Source organism: Achroia grisella, unplaced genomic scaffold (assembly GCF_030625045.1).
Source record: "Achroia grisella isolate CSIRO2021 unplaced genomic scaffold, CSIRO_AGI_Agris_v1 utg777, whole genome shotgun sequence".
NCBI lineage: Eukaryota > Metazoa > Arthropoda > Insecta > Lepidoptera > Pyralidae > Achroia > Achroia grisella.
The window spans coordinates 700,645-726,667 of record NW_026713017.1 but is presented as its reverse complement, the minus strand read 5'-3'; the positions used below and the strand labels follow the sequence as shown (position 1 = coordinate 726,667).

The window sequence follows — 26,023 nt, the reverse complement described above, 5'->3', positions numbered from 1 at the left end:
ATCCTTACAGTTCTAAATCATATCTATGTCCACGTCCAGAAGCACTGGGACCGCAGCAGTGCAATGATGTCCAGTGCCTCTAAAGCGGACAATCCGACGTATATATCTTAATATTTTGTGATAATTTGTTTATTTATTTTTTCTTACGTGAATTTACTTAACTACTAATGGAATCCGTTGTTTTTATAAACATCATGTGTGGTCAAAGTTCTGGTTGGAATTTGGATGGTGTGGGAACTACGAAGAGTAACGTAGGAACCTTCACGAAGGCGCTAATTGTCCGTATTGACAGAACCATTAAACTGGTATTTTCTGAATGTAAGTTATCACTTAAGTGTAATTTAAGTTGGACTTACTTATTTTCAACTATTCTAATTTATTTTCTGTTGATACCAGTTTAGAAGTATTTATTACTATAATTAGTTTCGTTAAAAATGACCAATACTGTTGGTTACTGTGTTTAAGTAAAACTAAATTAGTGGATAAAAAATATTAAAGTTTGAATGTATTTCATTAATAGGATCAACCTAATCAGATTTGCTATGCATAATGTAATTATAAATCAAATATAAATTTATATTTTTTGTTATTGTGTTTTTTTTTTATTTATATTAAATAAAACAATTTTTTTTATTTATAAATCTAATCGGAGACTATTTTCTCTCCACTTTAATGTTTTTATTGCCTTGGTATGTACAGAGCATACCCATTAACAAATTTGTAATCGACAAAAAGTCTATAATCCGTTTCCAATTGATTTACAGTAAAAGTTGGATGTATAACAAAAAAAAAACGTGACGGTGTAGTTGAGAGGTTTCATACAAATCTATCGGTGGCAGTGTTGCCAACGAAAATTGAGCACATCCGCTAGTTAGTTCTCCTAAAACTATCAAAAGACCAAATTCTTAGGACTCATATACACATGTACTTATATTAATGATACCTCTAGAACAATTACTAAATTACAATATTGCGTGAAATGGATGTAGGTATTTTTTAAAATAAAATGGTATTAGAAAGTTGAAAAAAAAGGTTATTAAAAACCAATTTATTTTATAGCAATATGAAGTTAATGACAACACTAACATACGAAAATTTAAATAATTACTAAAAATTTCGAATGTTTAATTTATCGAGTGAAATAAATTTTATATGTACATTCTTTTTTCAAACATTCACTTAATACTAAGTACACTCGACACCAGTAATAAAGTGATAGATTTTTTAGTTAACGAGCATTATATATAGGTATTATATATTGTTCTGAAAATAAGAAAGATATAAACTGATAGAATAATGAATGTATTTGAAGTATATTCTCGTACTTTTAAGTATTTTTCAAGGTTTAGTCATACAAGTTTAACTATGTATTATATAAACCAGTGCTAATTATTCTCATATAAATTTGAACATCCAACACAAGGCAAGGGGTCAAATCCGCCGGTTCTACTACGGTAAAACTACTAAGGTGGCATCACTGTATGACAGCGACCCCGGGTCGTTAACCTTGTAGGGCTGTTCGTCTGCTCACTTGGCCCTTTGTTGATTATTTCACGCGACATGTCACCGCGAGATCGGTTTCGTTGTAGCTGTGATTGCTTTCACTAATCTTTATAGAAAATGTAATATTTTTATTGAAATATCTTCTGATTCATTTCAATGGACAAATCTTGATACTGATATAAACTAGCATAGGTGCTCATTGAATTGTAATAAAGTTGCAACTGTTTTTCTTTATGGAATTTATACCTCACTGTTACTTTCGTAAGGTATGTCACATTATATTACACATAAAATTCTATTAACTCAGTATCATAGCAATAAATTACTACTTTTATGTCACTAATTTCATTAAGTAAATTGGGTTTTATACATATTACTAGCTACCCGCCCCGGCTTCGCAACGGTGTACGTCACTGTACGTACATGTATTATACATATGAAGCTTCCTCTTTTATCACTGTATTTATTGTTAAAAACTGCATTAAATTTCGTTGCGTTGTTTACTAGCTTCTAAGCGAACAGACAGCGCAAGCGACTTCATTTTATAGTATGTAAAAATTAACCGGCCGGCAATGGATGTTGTGGCAGAAGCATGAGTGTTTACAATATGCACACTGGGTCGCTTGTTATGAATTTCCGTTAATAGGCAGTATGCCTACACGACGGTTGTCCCAGACAGACATAGAGTCATCGACAACCCCCTACAGGGGTGAAGATTAGACAGAGGCATTGTCAAAATGTAGATGTCCCAACATTTGGCAGGCAGACATTTCGCTCAGTATGTTTGAAACAAACATTGCAGCGGCTGAATCTAGCGCCAGCTGTCGCAGTAATTTGGTTTTGTAACAATGTTCCTATCATAGGAGAGATTGTCAGTTGAATATAACTTGGTGTACAAAGATTTTTGATGTCAGTCAGATTCGAACTTACGACCGTAAGTTTGAGTAACCGCTAGGATATGACGCTTTCCGACATTCCGGTGATGACAATAGGTGACAGATTGCATTCTTACGGGATCGAGATTGGAATTTTAATATTAGACCTTATTGCTAAGTATTACGGTTGATATGCACTCAGCTGCACAAACGCGCGGAAGCCTTAAGAATATGACTTGTTTGTATTGGAGTCTTAAATCATATAAACAAATAGCGTAAAGTTTGAGTCTGAAGTGTTTGTACGGCGGCGTATCGGCCAGCATCGAACCTAAACCTTCACGATGCAATATTTACAATCGCCGTTCCGCTGTTAAACATCTACGTACATTATAACCCATAAAGCATGGTACATAAAGTTCAAATTGCATTGTTACTCATGTAGTGAAGTATTAGTACAAAACAGCGCCTAAATAAACACAGCAGCCCTTTCTCAAGCTCGTATGCCCTCGGTGTGTTTATTATACATGAAGTTATTAGCGGTTTAAGCTATGAATACGGGCGGGTTCTTTAGGGTTCCGTTTAAAACTGGGTCGTGGTAAGGAGTTTTTTAAAGACTAATGGTGCTCCTTTCCTTCTGATAAAAGTTTATGTTGGCGGGTCCCCAGTGCATGATGATCAGATCAGTTAGACCCTACTGACGAACTTTCTAAGAATTTGCTATGCAGGAGGGACTGTATAGAGGTTGATCAAAATTGCTAGTCACTTGCTAGGGACCATTAGGCCCCGCTACTTTACCATCTCCATTACTAACAATACCTTTACCCCACTTGTTTTTGCATGCACCGACATGTTTGCTGCATGGTCCATATCTCTTCGAATATTTTTATTTGTAATTTTATTTAGTTTATAAGTATGCGTATTTTTCATACAATTTTATTATATTCTTTATTGCACTTATATATAATATTAATTAGAAATAATGTTAACAAAGGTTTAAGTATTGTTATAGCGATGATTTTATAATGACATTTCTAGGAGTATAAAAGTCCCGTATAATAAATATATGTAGTAGTAACTAAAGGTACTACATATATTGGCCCAATTACGAATCGAACACAAACTCTCACGAGTAACACGTTAACCGCTACACCGCAGTGGTAGGCCAAACACCGTAAACGGCACCAACATTGTCAAGCGTTTAAATTCAAGATTCTTAACTTAACGGTCACTAAAATGGTTGGAGTTATATGACATTTAACATACTTAAGTTTTATTTAAGTAGTTCTCAGAACTTGACTATTTATTATGTTTAGTGCATATTAGAGTTTTACTTGCTCAAGTACAGTGTTTTAACTCGTATCTATATTCATATTTATACAAAAATTATAAAGTTACAGTGTAAATTTGTGTATTCATACTAGTGTTATTTGCATAATACAAAAGTGGGTCTGTCTGTCTGTTTGGTTATTATAATGAATGGTTTTTTAATGTAATTAGATAGGAGAAGCTGATACCCCACCTGAAGGTAACCATCGCCCCTATACATGAATATCATTACAGACATCACGTTATCATGTGACACTCATGCGTTCACATTTCAGTGGACTAAAATATCATATATTTTTTCCTGTATTGTCATTGTCACTCTCTTCTCCCACACTATAACGGAAACACAGCTAACTGATTTTTAGAAGAGGGAGAAGGAGTTTTCCGACTGAAGTAGATGAGACTGAGGTATCATAGACTATTTTTTATAGTCTACCTCTGTTGAGCTGTAATGAAATTTGACATAAAGAATAGAATAGAAAATTCTATATTCAAATGAACTTACATTGAAGCACTATTCAATAGTCATTACTTATTTTATTTTTTTAAAGTACCGCTCGTTCGGAAAGCTTTCTCATCACAAGGAGAACTATTATAGTAAGAAACTTGCGTGTTGGTAAAGCTAGATGGTGTGCCAAAGTTATCAGTTTCCACCTGGTGGGCCGTCGGCTTGTTTGATATTACATGAAGGAATTGAATAGCCCTCGCTGCAGAAATATAATTTTGTTCCCTTGTAATAAAATTTTAGTACGTGCTCTTTGTTAGCTTGTAAATTCCTACCAAATTAACACACAATTACTATAACATCCCCGCTATGAATTTAATGTTCAATTTTCTCTACAGTTTGCTATTTACACGATTCTGTTGGTTATTGGTCAGCTTGTTGAACCAAATATAAACTTTAAATGTGGGTATATAAAAAGTATTTTTAATTAAATACTAATTGTTGCCAATTGAACATCGCGTATGTTTACAAATTATACGGATCATTCGTTTCCACTTGTTTTTCTGTTTTTTTTTTAATTATTATTGTTTAACGTTCATACTATTTGAGACTAGTTCTTAAAGATAATCGTTCCAATGCAATTTAGTTTTTACTTTGTTATTGTTTATTAATATTGATTTTATATTATTTTTACAATATCAAGTTTCATGATACATATATTGACTTTTGGTATATTTTATCCTTAGGTCGTATGAATACTTGAAATCATAAATTCTACTGGTGATCAGAGACAACCCAGAGTAATGTTATTTAGTTGTAATTGTATCCACAACAATGATTTTTGTTTATGGATATTGGCATGAACTCTGCAAATGAAATTGAACCTACTTATAATGTAATACATCTTGTTTTACAATGTATCCTTTGTATCTGTTTAATATTTTAATTGAAAATTATTATTAATAATTTGGTTTTTTTGTTACAGGTTTAGACAACCGGATATCAAACTCACGGCGTTCAGTGTCACCGTAAGTTATTATTGTTTATTACCAGTACTTCCAGGTGCAATAATTATAGCTATAACAATTTTTTTAATGAATGCAACCCCATATAACACTTCCGCTGACTATGAGCGTCGTATAGATAAAGGTTATATAAATGCTGTTGATTCAGTATTATTTAAGTTATATAGATACGTTACAAAGTTATCATAATAAGTTTAGATACAGATATATATGTAAATTATATACTAAACTAAATTATGTAAACTAATTATTATTCATAAACATTTTTATTTTTATCTTTTATTTATCTCTTAAATTTTTGTTTTCCTATTGATTTACGCTTTCATTTTATGTTCCGATTTTATGGGAAAAATATGGCAGTAAAATTATCAGGCGGTGTTATCTTTAAGAATAAATCGTAAATCTTTCTAAAAGGCCATCGACACACCTAGAATTCTCTAGGTTTTCAAGCCTATCACAATGAGGACAGCAGAAAACTCTTTGTCCCCTATACTATAAAACGTAATTGTATGATTACAGTGACGTAAACAAGGATCTTGGACTATCTGAGAGTGATGACGAAGTCGCGGCCACTACTACAAGTATAGGACCGTGAGTATTACATATGAAAAGTTTGGCTAAACTACTAACAAACATAAGATTTTCTTTTCTGATATGTATAGATGTGGTATGAACCACCCGCCTGTGCCCTGACGGGGCACCAGTTCAGGACGATAGGATGAACAAAAGAGCAGTCTGGTAGCCCATTGTGGCGAATACACCATGAATCGACCACAATGGTTTCCAGAAGGAGAATAATAAAACTACTAGTTGCCACCCCCTCCCAAGAGGGGAAGGGAAATGTTAGTAATGGTGTCCTAGTGTCCCCATTGCTAGCAACGTACCATTTTAGATCGACCTCCACGCGGTTTCACATGGAAAACTTCAAGGTTAATTCCTGGTTATTTAATCACGATGGGCAAACCGACCTGACCTCATGCTCATCTTGTCATACTCCACTGGTGCCTCGCCAGCGTAAACCGTTAGCGCAGGCGAGTGAACCACCTCCTCTAATAGCATAAAGACCATTGTGGAAAATGCACCATGAATCAACTACAATGGTGTCCAGGTGGAGGTCGACTAATGAGATCACTAGTTTCCATTACGAATACCCCCCTCCCCCTTTAAATATAGCTACTCTATGCAATTTGCGTGCCTTTTTACCTGTAAACGAATCTAATTACATACTAATTACCTCGGTAAACACATAAGGACTCCCTACTGGATTTTTTAAATTATAAGACTATTTGCTAAATATTTCTCAAAAATATTCTTGCAATGTTGCTTTAGTATATTGGTATTTTGTATCCACTGCTTATATATATGGAAATGATTAACAAAATCGTGTGCTACTCATTTCTAAAGTAAATGTAATGTAATTCACTAGGAGTTAAATGGGATGGATTCCTAGGGGACCGCGTGAAATCGACCTTATTAGCAATATTAATGTGTAATATCCCTGGACAATAACACACATCGCCATCTAGTCCCAAGCTTGTGTTATTGGTGCTAGACAACTGATATACTTCCGATACAAACGAATACACTCATGAATACAAATACTTATAGGTACTGTGCAAGGAATCGATCCCGCGACCATCGAAAGTGACGGCGATGTACCAAACTGCTAGATCAGCCAGACCATATTATATGTATATTTATCATGACCACAAGTTCTGGTCTGGTAAACCATTGTCGCTAGACTACCGATGTCATCATTTAAGGCCGAGCAATTCAATTCTTAGCAATGGGGTTATTTTTCACTATTAAGCTCAGCGCGGAGCGCGGAGCATCTTAGAGATGGGATTTGTACTCTTTGCAACGATACTCCTCCGAAATGGATTCATCGACCGAAGCCAAAATTTCATCGAAGGTCGACTTTAGGGGCCGTTCGTTTACCACTCAAAAAAATTCCTATCGAACAAGGTCGAATTTTTATGATAAACGCGCTCCGCTCAACATGTGACCTGGTACAACACACCGGTAATAAATCTAGTTAAGAATCCTTTCTCCCCTCCTGTCTGTAAGTCGTTACCATCACGAAGTTAAATGTACCTTAGAGCGTTGTCCTGTCCCCCACAACAAAGAATTACAAATTACGTTACTATTTATTGTAGTGCCTATTTTCACTGTAGCAACAAACCCAATGTATAAAGTATTTCGGGCATAGCCCACGGCAGGGAGATCACAAGAATGAAATATTCAAGTTATTTCGTTGGCTTAATCAGCAATCTTCGTGTTTGCTTAAATTAATAAACGGGTTTGTTTCTTTTATTTCTATTCTGTTTGATTAGTTCGGGAGGTCAGATTATTTGCTGAAATATTTGTATATACTGACTATCAACTGTTGGAGATTATGAACTTCATCTAGATGCAGAAATAAATTATTGCAGCAGTAATAGACAGCTGCTTGAAGCAGGTCGATATATGTTTTCTGTTTCGGCCTTCTAACTGATCTAACCTCATGCTTATCTTAACTTCCACCTGGCCAGTAGCGTAAACTCTCTCTCTTTCTATTTCCTATGGCAATCGTGTAGAAATGTGAATAGACAATGCGATTACAGGTTGCTATCGCCCATCGGCTCGGCCAGCCCCAGCTCCGGCAGCTCGTCGCCCTCCGACTCTGAGAGCGAGTCATCGTCAGCGGAGTCGACGGCGGCCCCGCCGGCGGCCCCCGCGCCCGCGCCGCAGCCCGCGCAGCGCTCCTCGTGGAGCCTGTCCAACTTCGCGCCCCCGCAGGCCCAGCCGCAGGAGCAGGCCTACGACTCGGGGAAGGAGTTGAGGCATGCGCTCGCGGATGTCAAGGACAAGCCGGTCAGTGCATGCGGATTTATAGAATTATTTATTTTATTCTTTTTTTGAAATGGAATCTGTACAAAATTACTGAACAAAAGATGATATCCACATATGTATATGGTACATATTTAATTGTACACGTTATATAAACGAAATATTTATTTATTTCATTTTATAAATATTTATTTATTTTACCGCTATATTATTTAAGATCTCCGTATATTTTAATGTTGTTGCTAATCATGGTACATAACTCGTTTATATAGTGTGTACAATTGTAAACAACTGTGAGAAATAAACAGTTTTAAAAAAATATATTTATTAGAGAAAGAGGCTAGGCTTTGCTCAATAAATACGATTTGACAGATGTTTTGAATTTATTTAAAGGTATTTAAAGTATATCCTTCGGTATCTTATTTAAATGTTTGTATTCATTGTCATAAAAGATCCATTACTTTTTTTCTAAACGATTCTTAGTAACAGCACGAATGGCTGTTATTCCAATTATAGAAAAAAATATTATTATTGCTGAATGATATTTTTTCAACCAATGCATAACATAGGTGTGTTTTTCTCATAACATATATTAGAATGAGATAGATATAAACATGGTATAAGATTCAGTTTCAATTTTCCGCTGCATCGTATATTTAGGAACGATACAAGTTTCACCCAGGGTTGGCACCTCTCGAAATTGACGGATCCTAAGCTTTTGGAAATGTTACATTTTATTAAAAAAAAATTTTTTTACTAATATATACGTTAACATAGGGTTGTCAACTTTTAAAATTGATGAATCCTAAACTTTTGATAGTATTACATATTATTAAATAAAACATTTCTTTTTACTAATAGATATGTCTTATATAGTATAAGATGTTTTATATAATATATTTTTTATATAATAGTCGTTATCTTTAATTATGTAAAATACATATTTAATATTATATACAAGTTTTTGAATCCGGACAGCTAATGTTATAATTTATTATCGCTCTTTTTTTAATTCAGAATTGAACAGGATGTATACCTTGTTATCCCATAGATCAGACATAAAATAATTAAACTAGTAGATTAAAATTGGCAACCCTAGACACACTCAATGTAACACAAGCTTCGTATATATCCTGTAGCCAATAGTAGACAAGCGTGATAGGTTTCATAAGCAAAAAAGCGTATACGCAGCACTTATCCGACTGTTCGTGTGACGGTAACGATTCCCAGGTGTCGAATTGCCAAGATAAACTTCTCCGTACAAGGGAACTGAGTAAGCGGTCTGCGTACTCGCTGACATTGTCTAAGCAGTATCAGCTTCATAAGATCACATCCTGGTCAATCAGTGTTCTAAAGCCATACCCTAACTGACGTGTGTTGCAAAATTACTAGTATAAAAAAATATTTTTGTGAATTAAAAAAAAAATTATAGTATTCATAAATCATGAAATAAATATAATTGATTAAATAAATAAAAGTTCTGAAGTGATCAAAGAAGTGTATTAAGATTTTTTTTGAAGACTCAAAACGAACTGAGGACTGATAAGTTTTTAATTACGATTCCAATCCATTTACTGTTGTAAAGTTTTCAATGCATAATTTAATTAATGCCACCCTTTATATTCGAGGGGAAGTGCGGACAAAATAGACACCCTTTCTGAACAAACTCGTAAAGTTATTGACGCGTACTATGGATCGGAAAGAGGACATTCGCCAGAAATGGATCAATTTGGCGTTGCTGAAGCGCAATTTGAGGAGTGGACTCGGCAATTTTGAGACGGGCCTGAACTTGGCGCCTCACGAGCGTGGGCAGGCGCTGGATGAGTACCTGCGATTCAAAGATACTTTGTGGCAAGCTGTTGGTGCACTACACGGAAATATATCTGCTATGTGCCGCAATGTAGAGGACAGATTTGTATGTAATGTAAAAAAGAAAAACATTCATTTTTCAATCTGTCAGTTCTTATTTTTAAACTATAATATTAGAGTACTTTTATTTAATTTTTACAGCCATCAGGGTCTGTTCACTAGGTATTTTAGTATGAAATATTTTTAGCACATTACATTTGAAAGCAATTGCTTATAAAGATTCATTGTGGTAGGTTTGATAGGTTTTGTCCAAATATGCAAAGACGGCTTATTAAGTGTAGTGATTGTGATTTGAAAAAAAAATATGCAAAGTTATTGTCATAACTGTAGTAATGATGTTCAATAATTATACTTATTTGTTTGTTAACAGAGTCCAATCTCGAATAAGTCACGAGTATTGCTTTTATTACAATTAGACTCGGGTCATTAATTCAAATATATGCGAATATTATAAAAATGATTTTTATTAGTCTCTTAACATAGTCCTATCTCGAATAAGTCAGAATATGCACAATGTTCCTTTTATTACATTTATTCTTGGTATTCTAATGAATGCGATTATACAAATATGTTCTTTACTCGTTTGTTAACAGAGTCCAATCTCGGATATGTCAGACTCGGAAGCGTCGTCGCCGTCGCCGGTGGGCGCCCGGCGGCGGCGCTCGCTGGCCAACCGCGCGTCCACCGCCTCCAGCGACGACGAGCCGTCGCGACCCACTACGGTAAGGCAAAAGTCATAGATACACCTTATATTTGTACAAACTACCTGTTACCCATGATTTATACTATTATCTCAAAAAAAGAATCACAAAGAACTATCGAACCTCCGACTCCCGTAGGACAGGCGAGGGGGAATCGAAAGACCGCCAAGGTCCTAGATCCTATATGTGAAAATGAAATGTACTGTACTTTACGCTATTAATTCAGTTAATGAAATTTGAAACTTTCAAGAAAATAATAGATTTTTTCTTAATTTCGGCAAGCAATTGCCCTGGTATTGGGGGTGGTCATGGACCATCAGTTGAGCAGCGAGCTTGTTTATCTCCTATGCTATATTTCATTTCATTTCATTATTTCATTCGAAATGCGATGACTTGAGATTTTTGTCAGTTTTATTTCATAGGAATAATAAACTGCATGAATAGGAGATAAAAAGTTAAATTAAAATACACTTAATTTAAGGTTTAGTAATAACGGTATATAGCATTATAAAGGACCTACAGTGCTAATCGAAACTGTGTTACCGTAACGCGAAATACAATAGTTTACAAAGGTGATATTGCACTTGCAGCAAACATCACCACGTGTGCAGGCCTCGTTCACGGCGCCGCAGAAGCGCGGGAGGCCGCCCAAGGCGCGCACTTCGGAGGAGCGGCCCGCGAAGAAGAAGCGCGGCCGCCCGCCCAAGCAGCCGCCGCCCCTCGCCGCCGCCCCCGCGCCCGCGCCCGCGCCCGCCCCCGCCCCCGCGCCCGCGCCCGCCCCGGAGAGCGACGCGGAGCCCGACCTGCCGCAGCCGCACGCGCAAGACAACAAAACACACATCTTCCGCAAGGTTTGTTTTACAACACACTGAAAAACTTTCAGGTATTTTTGGACCAGTGTCGAAGGGCTTATTCGGTTATCTCTTTCTCACCGGTTTTAGCCGCCGAGTATTTATAAGCTGTTTTCACTGATTAGACAGCGAAATGACAGGGTAAGGGCCATGGCATGACATGACATGCTTGCTTCGTGACTTATGTTTCGGTTGTAATGTGCTGACAGTGAAATTACGGAATAAGGGGCGTATTATAACATGAGTGTTAATACGGGTATCATAATAACGTGATATCCGTAGTGCTGTTCATGTATAAGGCGATGGCTTTTATCATCAGGTTGGTTAGTAATTCCAATTATATAAAAAAAAATACAAATTGTCCGTATAGTCTAGGATTTTAGGCAATGTATGTTGTTTATCAGATATTTAGACGACTAATTTTATGATAAATATAGTTGATGTTTCGTTTAGTTTACACTAGCCAGGGTTACGCGCTGACATAAATTTATTTATTTAATATATACAAACTGTTAATGTGACAACACATTATTAGGCCAAGTACTTACAATCTCGATACATACCTGTTATATAAAGTTTTTTTAATCAGTCCAATTTAATATTTTTCTATAGGTTTTTACGCCCAAAAAAGGCGACGAATGCGGCGGGAAGGGCGGTAAAGGCGGCAAAGGGAAGGGCGGGAAGGGTAAGGGTCAGGTGACAATCATCGAGGTGCCCATGACTCGAGAGTCGGCGGACGATGATGAGCGCAGGAACCGCGAGCGGTCCACTGAGAGGAGGAACGAGGAGGCAATGGCCCGCGTGTCTCCCCCGCAGGAGCCGGAGACCCTCACCAGGAGGCGGGAGGCGGACAGGGTGGCCAACGAGAGGATACAGGAGAGAGTGTCCCTCGAGCGGCCCGACCACCGCCGCTCCGACGACCGGCCCACGGACCGGGGCCCGGACCGGACCCCCCTCGACCGGATACACACCGAGCGCACCTCCAACGACCGGATACCGGATCGGATATTAAGCGAGCGGTTGCCACCCGAGCGGGCGCTCAGTAACCGCATGCCGGATCGGACGAGTAGGGTGTCGGGGGTCGTGCCCGATCGGCGGTCGAGTGAGAGGTTCCCAGGGGATAAGGTTAGAATAATTTATATCTAAGTAATTATGCGTTGTGTATTTTTTAATTATTACTACAGTACGAATAACATAACGTTTCATTTTAAAGTGTTCGAAGGATGTATTTAATGTTTTTTAATTATGTTTTTGCATTACTAACTTTTACGAGCGTTAGACAAAGAAGAATAAAAAAAAACACTATTTTTTTAATACAATCGCTTTAAAACTTTACACTAAAACAGTATCATCCTATTGATGAAACTAGTAACTTTACTTAAACAACTTAACGTTGCTTATACTAAATGAAATAAAAACTTTTTTAAGGTGTCACTTGAGCGGCTTAGTAAACCTCACGAGCGGTTATCTGGTGAAAAAGTAATCGAGCGACATGAAGATAAAAATATGGAAAGACTGTCTGCAGAGAAGTTACCAATTGAGCGTTTGTCCGAAGATAAGACGTCGCTCGAGCGGTTGACGACTGACAAGGTTGGACTCGAACGTTTGAGTGCCGATAAAGCGGGACTCGAACGGTTGGGGACCGACAAAGTGGGTCTCGAACGGTTGACGAACGAGCGGTACATTCGCGCGGAAGCAGATGTCGGCTCGGGACTCAAATCGGGCCGCGGGTCTGAGAGACTCGAAGAGGCTTCCTCAATTGGTAAGATTTATTACTTATTAGGTTTTATTACTGTTCAATATTTATATATTTTCGTTGGTAATCAAGATAAGAATCGTATTTTTGTAAAATATGGTCTTGTACATAATGATTATTACATAATATTAATTGTGTATGTTTAGAATCATTGACAATAAATAGGAGAATTAATAATAATAATAATAAAACTCTTTATTGTGCATAATAGAAACAAATAATTCCAAAAAAGAAATAAAAAAAAGAAAGATATGCAAACTAAAGGCGGCCTTATCACTTAAAGCAATTAATATTCTGATCAAACGATCAGCTAAAATAAGTATATGGTACCATTGTTTACGATGACATACTGTGATAGTATGAATGGAATAATTTTCTAATGTAAACAGAGTCAGAGGAGTCGAATAATTCAATCAGTTAATAAATAACGATAAAATATATATACATACATAGATATGTATAGACACATAAATAAAAACTAAACTCTGCAATAAGAGCATATATCACAATGCCTAATGCTGGATTTAGCGGTGATTCCGCAGTGGTAGTACTAGTGTGTGTGTGTGCGCGTGTAGTGTCGGGCGGTACGTCGCGCGCGCGGCTGGTGGTGCGCGTGCCGCTGGCGAAGCTCCGCGGCGAGCTGGTGCGTGCGCTGCAGCGGCCGCTGCATCCGCTGCACGCGCTGCACTCGCTGCACCCGCTGCACGCGCTGCATCCGCTGCATCCGCTGCATCCCAACAACGCTCACAACGCGCGCCGCCCGCCGGCCAAGCGTAGGCCTACACCGCATCCGGACCAGGTACCGCTCTAGATATCTTGTAACATTCCTACTTTTATGTCCGGCTTGATGGACCGAACAGGTTGGTTTTTTTAAAGTTTGTAAGATGATTGTTTTTAGAACAGAGAGACGAAAGGGATTTTAATACGAAAATGTTATATAATATAAAATGTTAATGTTGCGAAATAATGTACGATGCTAGCTCGTACAACGAATTACTTATAATAGAAATAAATACAGTTGACTTTGTATATGAATTCTCAATATTAAATAGTCAATAGTTTTGGTATTAAAATCATAAGTTAACTAAAGGTTTTTTAAAAATATTATTTATATATGTTGGTCCTTCGGTCCGGATATAATTTATTATATGTAGTAGAAGTAACTGAATATTATGCTCTTCTTTGTAATTTATACTGTGTTATAAAATCTTTACGTGTAAAATGTATATCTGTTCATTTGAGTAAAGTAAATACATCTAAGTGTAGATGAGTGAAACAGATCTGATTTATGATGTACGCTTGTGTAGGGCGCGGCTGTCGGCGCTACAAACCACGAGCGGACGGCGTGTGGACAGACGCCCATCTACTTCTCGTACTTCGAGCGGTTGCCTGCCGACGCTCTCTCCGATGAAGAGCGGGATCACAAGTGAGATCTTTGGAAAAAATTTACTAATATATTTGATTTAAGTTTCCAGATGCTAATTCTATACATGTTTCCCGTTTTATTTTAGTAAACATTTAGATATAATCAGGCAGCCTAACCTAACCTATTTAAATTTATTGTTACGACCTCGATGATGTTATTGTTTTGTTACGCTTCTCTGGAGGTATTTATTACTATATTTAATTGTAATGTGATGAGTTCCACCTTGAAACACATCGAGATCATTACAATCAGATTTTAATAAAAATATACCTATATAATTTTGTCCAGTTCCTAATTAATATCTATAGTTCAAGGACTGTTTATTTTGGGATATCATTATAACCCTAGAGAATTCACGCAGTGCTAATCCCAAGATAAGCAGAGCTTGTTATATGGGTACAATTGATAAAATACTTAAATACATTTTTTTTTGTAAATACATGCATAGTATAGATGGATAACATCCAGACCAACACAAATAATCATGAATGACTTGAAATAGTCGTCATTTGAAATAAAGCGGCGTGCGAAATCACTAGCCCATCATTTCCAATTGCACATTAATTCAAATAAACTCGTATTACAAAGTTGAATATATTTTCAGATACTACCTCGAGGAGGCGACCCGGTTGCGTACCGCGGCGGAGCGGGAACAAGAGCCGCTGCCGCGCGTGATGCTGTACCTGGAGTCGGTGCTCTGCTTCGTGCTGACGGGCCGCGTGCTGGAGCTGGAGCACGACACCAAGCGCGCCTTCACCATCTACCGCGAGACCATCGAGTACATCAAGTCGATACACTCGATGCCGCAGCGGTTCAGAGCGTCGCCGCACTCCACGTTCAGCAAATTAGATATACTGAGGTTAGTTTTTTTACTTTGTGAGATTTTTAATATATATACAATCTACAATAGTAATAATAAAACATTTATCCAGCATTACATTCAATCGGAAGAGGTTTAGTCCTCTATTTAGTGCTACAAATAGGGCGAGAGAATATTGATGAATTTGTGTCTATCGTTTTGTAGTAAGAGGATTTAATAATTTACATTACTTTGCAAATAAGAAAATAACATTATTTGTATACTGAAGTGGACTTTCTACAAAGATATCCGTGTACGTGTGAGATACCTACGTAAGTACGAGTTACTTTTGTACGTCGAATCTATATAGATACAAATTTTATTTGTAGCCTAGTATACACATATATGTTCAATTACAAGTATTAGACCAATAGGATTCAGTATGGGTAGACCTACATTTTTTGCTACAGCAATACTCCTAGCTTAGTATGGACAGGCGTCATAATTATGATGACGTAATGTCATGTTCATGTATAATACGGACGGTCGCCACTTACCATCGATCTGATGGTCAGTTTATTTGCCATTCCAGTTCGTAAAATTATGTTATTATTGTTACAGTCTTCGTGTGCAAGCCCTACTGTACCTGCGGATGTTCAAAATGTACAATCGTGAAGTCAAAGAGTACAACAAGATTGTACAAGACTATCAACAAAAGGTGGGTTAATTTATCTATCAGTCACTTTATATACTTCTTATTTTATTTATATACTTTTTATTAATCTGTAGAAATTTTAATCTAACTTACTATTATGTTATGAATATGTAATGTCGGCCGCAGCTGACCTTTATAGCCTACCGAACGATAGGGTACGAGTGCAGATAGCCCTATAAACCTGCGGAAGACCTTATGAACGGCTAAAGGCCAACGCTCGACTGATGTATACGACTTTACTTTGAGGGCGTCGCTAGGGGTGCAAACTTCAGCTCAGGTCGTCGTAATATCGATCCCCGTTTGAATTAGACGAAGGATCGATCGGAGGACGGGCCGCGCGCCGTCCGCGTCGCCGCTGTCGCCGTCGTTATAATACTCGTATCGTACAATGAGTGGTGTTGGTTGCAGCCGGCGTGCGCGGAGTCCCGCGGGGGCGGGGGCGGGGGCGGGGGCGGGGGCGGGGGCGGGGCGGGGGCGGCGGGCGAGGGCCGCGCGCCGTCCGCGTCGCCGCTGTCGCCGTCGTTATAATACTCGTATCGTACAATGAGTGGTGTTGGTTGCAGCCGGCGTGCGCGGAGTCCCGCGGGGGCGGGGGCGGGGGCGGGGGCGGGGGCGGGGGCGGGGCGGGGGCGGCGGGCGAGGGCCGCGCGCCGTCCGCGTCGCCGCTGTCGCCGTCGTTATAATACTCGTATCGTACAATGAGTGGTGTTGGTTGCAGCCGGCGTGCGCGGAGTCCCGCGGGGGCGGGGGCGGGGGCGGGGGCGGGGCGGGGGCGGGGGCGGGGGCGGGGCGGGGGCGGCGGGCGAGGGCCGCGCGCCGTCCGCGTCGCCGCTGTCGCCGTCGTTATAATACTCGTATCGTACAATGAGTGGTGTTGGTTGCAGCCGGCGTGCGCGGAGTCCCGCGGGGGCGGGGGCGGGGGCGGGGGCGGGGCGGGGGCGGCGGGCGAGGGCCGCGCGCCGTCCGCGTCGCCGCTGTCGCCGTCGTTATAATACTCGTATCGTACAATGAGTGGTGTTGGTTGCAGCCGGCGTGCGCGGAGTCCCGCGGGGGCGGGGGCGGGGGCGGGGGCGGGGCGGGGGCGGCGGGCGAGGGCCGCGCGCCGTCCGCGTCGCCGCTGTCGCCGTCGCCGTCGCCGGCGGGGTCGGTGGGGTCTGCGGGCTCGGGCTCGGCGTCGTCGGGGTACTGCTCGCTGGCGCACTCGGTGCCGGCGCACGCGCACCACGCGCTGCTGCAGCTCACCAAGTACTACACGTTCCTGTATGTGGCGCACGACCTCTGGGAGCAGGCCGACGGGCTCTGCCGCCTGCGGCCTAACCAAGGTCAGTAACCTTTTGTTTTTTTTTTTTATTAAATATTTTTCTTTAATATGAACCAAAGGTGCGTACTCATAATGCCTTCTATATGTTTGATTTTTGAAAAGTTTTTATAAGTAATAAAAATGTAATGTAATATGTAAAATTCTCGTGTTGCGGTATTTGTTACCAAACTCAACCGAAACGGATTTACCGATTTTTATAAAAATAAAAATGTAATAAATCTTACATATCAGACCTATTCATTGCGACGGCCCGCAAATGCGGCCCGCTGTCGTTGTCGTAATAAGAATAAATGTTATTTTAAAAGTATATATTTTCTGCATTTATGTCGTTCGTCCCCTCATTTAAGCCGTTATGCATGTAATAAACGTATAAATGTTCCATTTCAGACCTGTTCATAGCTGTGGACCGCAAGTGCGGGCCGCTGTCGCTGTCGTCGACGTTCCGTCACCTGGTGCAGTACGTGCGGTACGCGATATCGCTGCTCAAGAACGCGCCGCGCGAGTGACCTCCGCCGCCCGCGCTGCGGCTGCTCGCGCGCCGCTGCGGACTCACTGTCACCGACCGCTAGGCTCCTATCACTTGGACCACGGAACATATTGGCCTATCATATTATACGCACGCTTCATAATAAAATGCAATAACTCCATTGAACGGTTATACGAAAATGGACTTTGAAATTAAGGATTTAAAGTTGATTTTGGATTAAATGTTTTGTGAGTTATGGCTACATAATATTGAGCGTACGAATTGAACTAGCTTATTCATAAAAACGTTAAACGTGTAAACTATTTTATATGTTTGATAAAAAGTGAGAAAACACTAGTTTTTATGAATAAATGGTTTGACATGGAGATATCGTAGTTACAGATTAATATATTGATCGATCGATTGTTGTCCGTATTTGACACGTTTGTTAACTAATTATGAACGAATTGAACTATTGATGATTGATATTTTGGTAGTAAATGGTATGAAATCAACTAGATTACCAAAATCAACTCACAATATCATTCGTTTGATTGAAGAAACATAGAAATATAAAATATTAGTTGGCTTCCGCGGAATGCAACCTGTGTTACTCGTTGTTCATGTACATAGGTCTAACTGTAGGTGATAGAATTTTTAATACAAGTATACAAACAAGGAAATAAACAAACTCAAGAAAGCAAACTTTATCATATTAGTATAGATTAATAGAAGTAAATATTTAAATATATATATATAGTACTTTAATCGCACACTCACGAACGTTACAACAAGATGTTTAGAAAATAATAAGATTGTTAGGGTAACTGATGTTAATAGAATATTATACAAGACCATGTTTGATACGAAAACAATTATTGTTTACTTTAAATACATAGAGGAGTAATTAATATATATTTACATATATATCTACAGATGTGTTTCACAAACATGACTGAAATATATCTTTTTAACCAATCATTGTATACTGCGGATATTTTTTATCAGATATTTATTAGACTTCAGCTTTTCAAACGCGCGTTTAATAAATATAAAAATGTTATTGAAATGTAGGTTTGTTTTATTAATGTGTGTATGTATTTACATGTATTTTAGTCAATGATTTAATGTGATATATAGGAAATCTTTTTTTAGTTAATATTATGCATATTTAATGCTAAGCAATCAATTCACACGTTGCACACACCACATTTTAATGGTCAATAAAGCAATAAATATATACAGTACTATTGATGTAAAATATTCCATTATATTCAGGAATCCTAATTATACTGTGATGAAATATTATATTTTTTTTATAGCAGACAGTTGTCTTTTTAATATACATATATATACACGAAATATACATACATTAACAATATATAATTCAAATGGCAATATATTTTGATGTTGTTCAATACAGCCGAGTAATCGCTACTCTGTGCAAGTCTCCAGAATACTACATTTCGATAGTCTCGAATGTAATGGAGCTACACAAAAATGGCTTACATTTATAGATAAATTTTATTTTATATTTCTATGTTGGTAAACGTGTAACTATTGTGACCTATGAACTATTGAAGTCTGATCAGTAGAATATAAATCGATTAGCTAAAGCGTATTTTTAATAATACGAATAAAAAGACGAAATCGGTACGAAATTTATATTACTCGGAATAGAATATTGGATGTGTTTATTATAATTATATAAATTATACATAGTTATATTTTTATTATTATTTATTGTAGGTATAATGGAGATTATATGAAGAACGTGTCCTACTGATTAGACTTCTATTAATATTATTATGGAATGACGAATAAATTGCAATAATATTTACTATTTGAAAATAAAATTTGCAATATTAAGTACCTATATAAGCCATCATGTGATTTAGAGATGTAGTATGTTGCCAGTTATGTCACTGGTCAACAAATGCAGACAAAAGATCCAATTATATTGTGAAAATGGAGAATATTGATCGCGTAAGTTTATAACAATAGTTTTGGGGTTGAAACTTGAGAATAAGTCAAAATAGAAGTAAGACAGCTAAATATATATGACAAATATTTTTAAAATCTCTGTAATAAATTTACCCATCCCATGGTAGTTTTTGGTTGTTCACATAAATAAAAACAATAATACGAGTAAATACAAAAATGACCTATGTCCAAGACGAATATTATATACCAGTATAAAATATAACGACTAAATCAGTCAATCAATATATACAGCAGTAGTGAAAATTATAATAACCTTTAATTGCGTACAGAGAACAAAATACAACAGAAACAGTTTTCATTATTGATATTTACATAACTTTCCATTAAATAGATCGTTACCATTATAGTTATTTTCGTTGCATCTGCAAATTTATTAAAATATCAAGTAAGAACAATTGAGCTTCCACAAGCATCATAATCATCATAAATGACATTTTGTTTGCAGTTTCTTGTTGAGAACTGTTAATTAGATGAATTGCAAACATGTACTATTGTAACATCGTATCAATAATTAACCAAGTGTTAACTGTAATGGCTTTGCTCGGGATTTAATCATTTATTAATATGCCGTCTTGGAAATCTGCTACGCCCCAGCGTACTTATTCAGCGCTGTTATTAAATGCTCGCGATCAGTAATCTCCATAACATAGTTACGAACAAGTAATTAATTATACAAGGCTATTGCCTACACTTTTACATCGACGTTGTATGCAATATTATTGTGCCATTCGTAACGGTACGCATGGCTATATTCTTGTATTTTTATACGTATAACACCAACTCGAATGGAACACTGCGTGTAGTGGTCCAAAGATAGTCAAGCGGCTAGAATCAAGCGTGTATTTTTGCCGTATCTATCTATATCTATCAAGCGGCAAAGTAAGAGACGCCCAACATTATATGCCACATACAAAATTAATTCATTCAAGAGATGGACTGATGCTCGGCAGTTATGTCACCTAATAATATACAATCGACGAACGGTGACCGCTGCCCAAACATAGTCTTCGTATGACATTCTCTTCCCAAAACGATGACCAAAAAGCTGTATAAATCTGTAAGTACCGTGTGTAAATACTAAGCTTGGTTGCCTAGCAACGGCGTACGCTACGAGCCCGGCGTCTCCCGACCGGCTCTGTAAATGTAAGTGATAGTTTAAATCATATCTTAAGTGTTTTCGTTGTATGTAGTACCTTTCCTATCATTGAAAATGTCTTACTGTCGGGAACACATAATACGAATTGCTCGTTCTTAGTGTAATCGGAGCTATACGAAAACTAAAATTCGCGTGTGGGCCAATCCAATATATTATAAATATCTCACCATGTATGGGATCACTGGTAGTACTTCGCAATAATTTACTGAACTATCGCGCTTCTATTAAGTGAATATGGAACTTAGAATTACGTACGATAAGTACTAATTTAGTTTAATATCGCGACGAATCGTGTTGCGTGCAGAGTGATTCTATCGCGACGACGATCGCTCTCACTGAACAATAACACTAAAGTGGAGTTGGACTAAAAGAACGCTGTACAAGAGTTAGAAGAGTATGAGGTTCAGAATTTAGAACTCGCTAGATTTAGATTGTAGGAACAAGATAGGAATGATATACAAGACTTTTGAAGGAAAGAAATAATTGGCAAAAAAAATATCACTTAAAGAATGATCTTGTACTATTTTTACACGTTTCACTGATCTCTCGCTCTCTCTCTTCTATCTCTTGCGATATGTACACTAAAAAACTGAAACGAGAGAGTAAGGTAGAATAGGTTTTGTTAGTCTAACTCCATGTTTAAACTTATAGCGAACATGTTCCTATATAGATGTGATTAGATACAGAACAATGATCGAGCAAAACTTGTTTACAATCACGATCCTTACGACTAAATATTTTTTCGCATACATATCATAATGTTTGGGGGCAAATTTGTCAAATAGACTCTCGATTGACATAATTTCGTGTTTAGATAACGAAATACAATTATGACGCGATCAATATACATGTAGTTTCTGATCTCTCATTGAAACGTAGACATTTTTGGACAATAATACTCTATTAGGGGAGCTAGATTCATTAAATTCCATTACTGTTCCAATAATTGTAAAAGTAAATTAATCGAGAAGTGAAATTTTGTAGAACAAAACGATGGACGTGGCGTCGTATAATTTTAACAAAGCGCGAAATATTTTTGCATGTAATAATTTATGATAATTACAAGAAAAACAGCAATGCTGCAACATTAAATATCGCCGTAACACCAATAACAAACAATATATATTCCTCTCGGTTGTTTATCAAATTTACGTTGTGATTGTGTATATATATAATATATATAATAATTACTATATTATACATTTTGTAATGAATATACATGTTAGTGCCAGATAGTTTTTTGTATGGACGTTTATAACGAAATGTAGCCGTTGCGGAGAAATGCGCGCTGCAAATGTTGACGTGCATCGGGCGCGTGTGCGGCGGTGTGCGTGCTGCGTGTACGTACAGGAAACCGCGCGCGTGTGAGTGCACATGCGGCCGACTAAATACAAAACAGACATAACGTTATTAAATAAGGAATGACAAGAGATGCCTTGTACATATTATATTGTAAGAAATGTGTAGTTTCATTCAATATTTTAATTTATATTGTAAACTATATATTTATAATGTTTGAATAAGAAACTTTATGAGGGTGTGTGTGTGGGGCGTATACGTGTCGAGGCCTGGCGTGGGTGTGTGTTCACGGTATAGTGTTGTGTATAAGACAATTTATTTTTAAAATTGGATATTGTAAATGTCGTAGAGGAGCTTGCAGCGTTCGATTTATTAATATGTAGGTTAGGGTGATAGGCGGTCGGCTCGGAACTCTGACGCCTCCACCGGACGCACTCTCGCGGAGCCAACATTACCAGCCAGTTACTCGCGTAGCACTTCCGACGGGGGAATGGGGGCCGCGAAACCAGCCCATGCTTTGTCTACTTAAATCGGTTACAAATGAACGTTGCACACTACGCGATGGTATCACAAATAAATAATCCGTACTTACTTTCCGCACAAATATTTATTATTTATATGTTTTTTTTAATTCGTTATTTATTTTTTGTGTTCATCGGCAACATTGCATAGCGAAGTTTACTTAATTTGTAATAAATCCAAGTTTATCACCGGCATTTTTATCTGTAGATTTGCCTTTCGATTATTAGAACTTTGTCTTATCACTTTCAACTTATTTTTTTTGTTGATAAATTATAGTTTTTTAGCTGACAATAATTAATTACATCTCAGTTAGAAACTCCCATCTATATACTTGGTTTTTTTGTTATAGTTCTTAGTTAAATGATGTTATGAATGTATATTTTCTTTTTTATTTTGTTTTGTTGCTTCTAATATTTTTAAGCTTTTATCGTATAATTTTAGAAATAAAGTGCCCTTCCAAACTTGTTCCATATTTTTTTTTTATATTTGTGATATTTATTTGATGGCTACAAGTAATTTTATTATGATACTTAATACCCCCTAATTTTCTACAGTCGGCTTCATAGAGCTATTCTGTAACATATAGGATGGTACCATGTGTATCTAATATGGTAAAAGCATAGTTATCAAATTATTATAAACGCTAACAAATTGTATACTTTTTCAATAATATCAACAAACAGAATAAAATTTAATGACATTAATGTACAACAAAATGTGTACCCTAAAGTATTATTTAACACTTTCAATGCACTCGTATATAAAACTTATATTATTAAAGTTAGCATGCGAGTTTAACAAAGACAAATATTTTCCAAACACTGATATTTGACAAAAACTTATATAGGCATTAAATAAGTACCTATTCACTTATAACTATATACCTATGAAGCTGACTATACATCACATTAATACCATTCACGCACACATTCTAACCCTTAAATTTATATCTCAACTGAATGTTGTAGTAAGAAGGAAACCAAATTTGACAAAATTATATTAAGTCGATGAACAAGTATGTGCGCTGGTTTGGTTAGCGATCGTTTAGAGAATTGTAAAATACTGTTTTCATTATTTTTTTTATATTAGCATCTTGTGTTGATAGCATGTATAATTTGTTTTTTTTTATTCGATTTAAGGTTATGTATAAATTTGTTTTTCCTTAATTTTATTATTTGTGTAAACTATATGTTATTGATGATAGAATAATACATTAATTTTTATGTATGGATTATTTTTGTTTCTTTATTTACCTTTTTATTTTAGCTTTTTTATTCATACACATTGGGAGTGTGATACACGATACGGTGACGCGGGAATGCACAGTTAATTAGATATAATTGTTACGGTTAGTATCGACCATATGGATAAGCATGATCATTACATATATACAGCTTTATTTTAATGTTGTTGTTTTTTAACAAGATGGCGCCTGCGGGTTATATAGTCAATTCAGTGGTCAGTCGTACGGACTACACTGCCATTTTGACAGTGAGATAATAGTATCGCATTTTTATACCAAATAATGCTTTAATTATGTGATAGCGTAATACAATTTGCCTTCGTCAATTTTGCTACCGATAACCGAAATACACAAGACAGTGCTGACACGTGTTTTTATACTATGAAGGCCTACGCACGAGAGAATTATGTGCGTAATATTTTATACGTCAAAATACGAATGATAACGTATTGTATAACGTAAGTTGTCCTCCATGTCTCTCCAACAAAAATTCGATGTTCTTATACTAGCCCAATAAAAATAACAAATTGGGTAAAATTAAAAGAAGTGAAGACACAGAATTCGACAAGAGTCGATTAAGTCAGTAGACGGAATGAGGACCTACATGAGAGCAATCGAATTTTTCGATAGCGAGCTATATATTACGGTAGCGATAGACACAAGAAGGACAGGTGGTGCTGTCTCGTTCTATCTCATGCGTGCTGTACGCAAACGAATTAACGTTGTTTATACGTCTAGTTCGTCGCACATCTTAGTTACCTGAGCAAGTTTACAACGCCCCAACTATGGCGTGAATGGCCCAACTCTGTCAGCACTGTTCTTAGTAAAATGATACAGCTGTTGCAAACGCACAGATGTGTTCGTTAGACAGTAAATGCCTTATAGCAAGTGTCTTTTCTGCCGCCGTTTTAAGATAGTATAATGTCACACGTTGCTACTTGCGCTCAAAACTGTACGAGACAGATTTTGAATGTAAAGAGTTGAAAAGGTTATCAATGTTGGATATGTGTTTATTGTTTTACTGAAAGTCAGAGAGGATAAAATAAAATGTAAAGATAGGATGAGCACGAAATTAGGTCAATTAGTCCATCGTGGCGAAATCAACAGCTGTTAACCTCAATAGTTTGCAAGGAGAACCGTGTGGGAGTCGACCTAACATAATCATTTCTAGCAACTAACCCATTACTAACAATCCTCTTCCCTCTTGTGCAGCGTAGAAATTGTTCGAGTAAAACAATAAGGACAGAATGAAACGAAAAGCATACAAAAAGCGAGGACGCCTGACTAAGCACTAAGTATAAAGTTACAAAAGCAGTTGGCCGACAGTTGTGAGCGCAGGAGCAGAAATCCAACACCACTATGCAAATAAATCAATTATAATTGGTATTAAAATATATTATAGATATCGTATCGTCATAGTCGCTGCAAGCTCGCACTAGTTTTTAATGTGCGCGCGCACTTTTTTGTCGGTCGTGTTATAAGCTAAATCGCATGCTTTTGTATACGATAGATTTATAGTTTTGATAATCACGCAGCAATATGGTAATACATACTCCAATAGATATAAATGCAGTAATCTGTAGCCGATTAGCATAGTTTTTTATCTGTGGACGCCACAATGACAACTAGATTGCATTTATTAGAACTACCCTCATGTTAAGAATAGCAAAGATATAATTGATCAAATTTTGTACTTTTAGAGATTGTTTATATATATTAATTTATTGTTTGCAATGGAAATGTGACAATTATATATGTTATCAACAATATTAATAGTGTGGGCGTAAGTCCCGGATTCTAAAGCCATCGGAATGCCGAAAGGTCTGCGAGAACTATTTAGGATCTTACCGCTCACTCAAAAGACGTCAAGCAGTTCCTTAGTATAGATTTAA

The 26,023-nt window shown here is 37.3% G+C and overlaps 1 protein-coding gene across 1 annotated transcript in view; it reads left to right on the top strand.

Annotated features, from left to right (window-relative positions):
- Nucleotides 1–18,657, top strand: part of LOC131850587 (AF4/FMR2 family member 3) — a 149,358-nt gene extending 130,701 nt beyond the window's left edge. The window contains exons 9-21 of the mRNA XM_059200873.1: nt 5,135–5,177; nt 5,694–5,765; nt 7,778–8,027; nt 10,466–10,594; nt 11,164–11,424; nt 12,037–12,549; nt 12,853–13,186; nt 13,756–13,979; nt 14,488–14,606; nt 15,211–15,465; nt 16,027–16,123; nt 17,214–17,442; nt 17,829–18,657. Coding sequence (XP_059056856.1) covers nt 5,135–5,177; nt 5,694–5,765; nt 7,778–8,027; nt 10,466–10,594; nt 11,164–11,424; nt 12,037–12,549; nt 12,853–13,186; nt 13,756–13,979; nt 14,488–14,606; nt 15,211–15,465; nt 16,027–16,123; nt 17,214–17,442; nt 17,829–17,947 — 2,645 coding nt within the window. The 3' untranslated portion in view covers nt 17,948–18,657. The remainder of the gene's footprint in view (nt 1–5,134; nt 5,178–5,693; nt 5,766–7,777; nt 8,028–10,465; nt 10,595–11,163; nt 11,425–12,036; nt 12,550–12,852; nt 13,187–13,755; nt 13,980–14,487; nt 14,607–15,210; nt 15,466–16,026; nt 16,124–17,213; nt 17,443–17,828) is intronic.
- The last annotated feature ends 7,366 nt before the right edge of the window (nt 18,658–26,023 follow it).